The 5072-nt window shown below is 35.8% G+C and overlaps 1 protein-coding gene across 1 annotated transcript; it reads left to right on the top strand.

Moving 5' to 3' along the window:
* Positions 1-345: 345 nt before the first annotated feature.
* On the top strand, positions 346-2340 carry LOC145069899 (pentatricopeptide repeat-containing protein At1g11630, mitochondrial-like). The gene is made up of 2 exons (XM_079016844.1): positions 346-1737; positions 2082-2340. The coding sequence occupies exon 1, from the start codon at positions 466-468 to the stop codon at positions 1672-1674; it is 1209 nt and encodes a 402-aa protein (XP_078872970.1). The 5' UTR covers positions 346-465; the 3' UTR covers positions 1675-1737; positions 2082-2340.
* Positions 2341-5072: the final 2732 nt, after the last annotated feature.

Raw genomic sequence — 5072 nt, 5'->3', positions numbered from 1 at the left:
CTACACCCATGACATCTCTTCTTAGCACCATCCTTGGCATAAGGTAGGGAATGATGTAGCATCTTTAGCATTTTCATTGACACCTCCATTCCCTTTAGCCTAAAAATTACCAAAATATCTTCATATTTGAGTTAATGTCGAGTCTACATAAGCATCTCAGGAACTTGTTGATTATTTTTAAGTCCTCATAACACCACTACTACATACTTGTTAGTTATTTTTGAAAAAAAAAAAAAATGAGCTCATTTGGTTATTTTTTGAAAAGTTAGTTAGATCAAAATTAACAATAAACAATGTGTTTTTTGAGATTATTGTGTTAATTTTATCCTTTTCTATTTTGACTCGGAAAAAATCAAAATCAAATCGTCACCCCTAAGTACAACACCGCCGGCATTAGGGTTCCGAACATTGAAAAGCTCTAGAACAGAGAACTTCCATCTGTATCCTCCTCTTCGGTCTCAGGAAATGGCAATGGCGGCATACCTTTCTAGAATCGCTAGGCTCTCTGCCTCCCATCAAAACCCAGTACGAACCTTCTCCTCATCCATAACCCCTTTTTCATCATTTCGCGCTTTGAAATCTGCTATCAAAACAGAAGAAGACCCACTTAAGATCGCCAAACTCTTCGAATTATCCATTTCGATACCCACATTTAGACGCTTTCGGCCTCTCTTTACCCTATCCGTTCACAAGCTCTCTCGATCCAAACGCTTCGACCTTATCGACCGCATACTCACCAACTCCATCACCAGTTCCCCTCCTCCTCAGCTTGCTTCCGAAGGCTACTGGCTCCGGATCGCGATGTTATACTCCCAGGTAGGAATGGTTGACAATGCACTCCAACTGTTCGACAAAATGCTTCAACAACAGAACTGCACCCTCACTGAAAAATCACTTTGTGGGATTCTGTCTGTGATGATAGATAACAAAATTTACGATGATAAATTGCAACAGACGTTCGAGGCTTTTGTAACCAAAACAGGTATTTCCCCTGGTGTAAAATCCTATAATTTGATTTTAAAAGCCCATTGTAAAGGAGGTCATGTGGATGAGGCTCAGGCATTGATTGAGAAGATGGAAACCGAAAACAATGTGCATCCAAACATTGATTCCTACAACATATTGCTGGGAGGTTACTTGGATAGCAAGAAAAAGAGTGCGTTTGATATGGTGGTGAAACAGATCAACGGGAAAGGTTTGGAACATAACTTGACCACTTACAATCACAGAATCTTGAGGTATTGCAAGAACAAAGAGTGTGTTAGGGCAAAGAAGCTGTTGGATGAAATGATATCAAAAGGAGTTGAACCTAATTCTTGTAGCTATAATACTATTATCTTTGGGTTTTGTAAGGTAGGAGATTTGGAATCTGCTAAAAAGCTTCTTGAAAAAATGGTTAGTGATGGATATGTAAAGGCACCATCGTTTGGCTATTACACATTAATGAAGCATATGGTTGATGAGGGAGAATTTGATGGGGGATTGGAAATATGCAAAGATATCATACAGAAGAAATGGGTTCCTCCATTTGAAGCCACTGGGCTTTTGGTCAATGGATTGGTCAAGAATTCAAAAGCTGATGAGGCAAAGGAAATTGTAATGAAGTTCAAGAATCGGCTCAATGGGCCTGCTTTACAATCATGGGGAAAGATTGAAGCTACCCTTCCTATATAAACAAACTCATGTTGTTTTCAGGAAGAAAGACAAATTTCATAGTTTATTATGGGAAACTAAAAGGTATGCGATTAGTTTTTGGTTGATTATAAAGGTTTACACCTTTTTCAAATATTGATTTTGCTTTTATGCTAGTGTTATCATAAAATTGTAGCATGCAATTTTAGGCTTACATGCCATGTTAGTTTTTGGCACTGTAGGAGCTCACAAGCCATGTAAAACAAAAAAATGTTAGTAGCTTATGAGATGTTTTTGTGCTAATAACTAAGATATGATGTGAAATTTTCAGAATTTATGCATTAATAATTAATTTGCTTCTTTGATCATGCATGGGATAAGTGACCATAAAATGATCAAATGATTAAAATATCATATCATATATACAATGATGTACACTTGAATTGCAGTTGTGAATTGTGATGGGGCATGTCAGCATGTGGATGTGATATGTTCAATTGCCCATATGGATGCCACATAGGACAGTTAACCGTTAAGTTAAGTGATAAAATAAATTATAGTTTGAGGATACGTTTACTTGTATGACATGACCTAGAGAGCAAATTGCTCATGGTTTATTGCCTAAAGTAGCATAAACTCTTTCAGAAGTATGTTATTAACAGTTTTAATATTTTTGTCATGTATGTATGCAATATATATTTTGTATTATTTTTCTTGAAAATACGAAGGTAAAAGTTATAAGTTATAAGTTATAAGAAATGACGGGGGGGTGGTGCATGAATATTGAAAAGATAAATGGAGGCGTGAAAGCAAGCATTGCAATTTGCAATGTTTTATGTTTGACGTTGACCCATAAAGAAAAAGAGCTAGTGTCAAACCAAAAAAAATACAAAAAAGAGAATAAAACGTGTCAAATCAAACAAAAGATACGGGACCGTATAACAAGTGGTTCTACAACTACAAAACAAAAATCATAATCATAATTCATAAGGCTTGGAGGTAGGGATGAGCATATGGACCGAGGAACCTACCGGAATCGGAACCCGATGGAACCGGTCGGGCTGGGACCGGGACGTTATTTTTGTGGATTTTTGGAACCGGGAACCGGTAGGAACCGGAACCGATATAACCGGAACCATATTATGCTATTTTTCAAAGACCGGTTCCAACATTTGAAGACACGACAAGAACCGGTAGGAACCGGAAACCGATAGAACCGCCGGGCCGGTTCGGTTTTTTATTTTGGCCGAAGCCGGTTCCCGGGTCAGGTCTGGTTCCAGCCGGTTCGGTCATTTTGCTCATCCCTACTTGGAGGAGTGCTGTCGCTAAACCACCCTCGCAAAGTTCGCTAGGCATTTAGAGCACTGCCCCCCCCCCCCCCCCCCCCCCGAGTGAAAGAGGGGCCCGCTATAAAAGGCTCCCTATGGGCTTGGTGAGATGAGAATGAATGAATTACTTGAAACTCATTGGTTGCAAGAACTTTAATTGGATCCATCATTTTTCCAAAAAAAAATTTCACATTTATATTAAAAAATCTTTTTTTACTCAATTTCAAATTTCAATCCAACCCCTATAAATTAACACTACTCTCTCAACATTTCACACACACAAAGTATCATTCTTTCTCTCACAAATTGGGTCTTTATTTATAAAAAAATGTTGTCTTCATCCTCTTTGTCGGGCGATGTTTTTTATAGCATAATACGGTCAGTCATCTCCATACGTAACAGGCTAGAACATCTTAACAACGATGAATCGAGCAATGCGCAACATAAACGAATAAGATATATCCACAAACAGCGTGCAAAAGCCCACCAATGTCTCATGCATGATTATTTTGACGAGCATGATCTTCTTCAAGGATATATTTTTCGTCGACGGTTCCGGATGCATTAAGATTTGTTTATGCGTATTGTCGAATGTGACTTCAGTGTCTAAGTATATGCGGAAACGCTCGGACGCAAGAGGTATGTAGATTTTGATCCAATTCAAAAATGTATTGTTGTATTTCGTATGTTAGCATATGGCACCCCCTGATGCACTAGACGAGGGTTTTAGGATGTCTACATGTACTGCACGAGAAAGTCTTCACGGATTTTGCAGATCGATCATGTCTTTGTATGGTCTACATTATTTGTGTCATCCTACTTCTAGTGACATACAAAATTGTATGCTCATCATGCAAATGTGCATGGTTTACTTGAGATGTTAGGGAGTTTAGATTGCACGCATCGGAGATGAAATTTGTGTCCTAACACATATCATGGACAATACAGAATGGACAACTATCATTATCATACAATAGTTCTTGAAGTTGTAGCCTCACTGGATTTGTGGTTATGGCCGGGGGCGAAGCCAAGATTTTTCAATAAAAGGGGCTTAATTATATATATATATATATATATATATATATATATATATATATATATATATATATATTCGATTAACATAATATAGTTTGTAAAATTGAAAGAGAAATTGATTAAAAAAAAGTCCTCTAAATAGGAGTAACATCGAACTTTACAAGAATCAATATTATATTTTGTTTTTTTTCAGGTTCAATGTTAACCGAGCCTTCCATATTAATATTATTTTCACGCTATGAGCATATATTATAGGGTTTAGGTCATTTTTGGTCACTTAACTTTTGGTTTTGTGCTCATTTGGTCACTTAACTATTTTTAAGTTTTAAAAGGTCATCAAACTTTTGACTTTGTGCTCATTTAGTCACTTAACTTTTGGTTTGGTCACATTTAATCACTTAACTTTTAGATTTGTGCTCATTTAGTCACCTAACTTTTAAAATTGTGCTCATTTAGTCACTAAACTTTTAAAAAAATTTAAAAGTTTAGTGACTAAATGAGCACAATTTTAAAAGTTAAGTGACTAAATATGACCAAACCAAAAGTTAAGTGACTAAATGAGCACAAAGCCAAAAGTTTGATGACCTTTTAAAACTTAAAAAGAGTTAAGTGACCAAATGAGCACAAAACCAAAAGTTAAGTGACCAAAAATGACCTAAACTCTATATTATAGACATCTTCAATAATATTGTCACTAACAAGACGTGGTTTCGGTCATCAAAATATTTTTTTCGTTTGAAAAAAAATAACGGTTTTTTTTGCTTATTACCATAATGACTATAAGATACTAAGAAACTAATCATGATAATTATTAACCATAAAGTACAAAAAAAATAATATTAACCATAACTAATACGAATTTAAAGTTATCTTTTCTTGAAAAAGAATCATGAATGTTGATAATTGTAATTGTCGTTTCTGACTTGCCGTGTTGATGTATTCACATTTTTTTTTGAGTTATTATGTGTGTAAAATGCAATCGTCCAATAAAAAATTAAAGAAATTGGGCTTTGGTGGGATGTGTAGATTTAGCCTCTGTGGTGACCAGTTTTTACTATGAGCTTAAAACAAATATTA

The sequence above is a fragment of the Lactuca serriola genome, chromosome 8 (assembly GCF_051521515.1).
Source record: "Lactuca serriola cultivar US96UC23 chromosome 8, Lser_US96UC23_V15, whole genome shotgun sequence".
Classification (NCBI taxonomy): domain Eukaryota; kingdom Viridiplantae; phylum Streptophyta; class Magnoliopsida; order Asterales; family Asteraceae; genus Lactuca; species Lactuca serriola.
The sequence above is the reverse complement of the archived record's forward strand: the minus strand, read 5'-3'. Positions and strand labels throughout refer to the sequence as shown.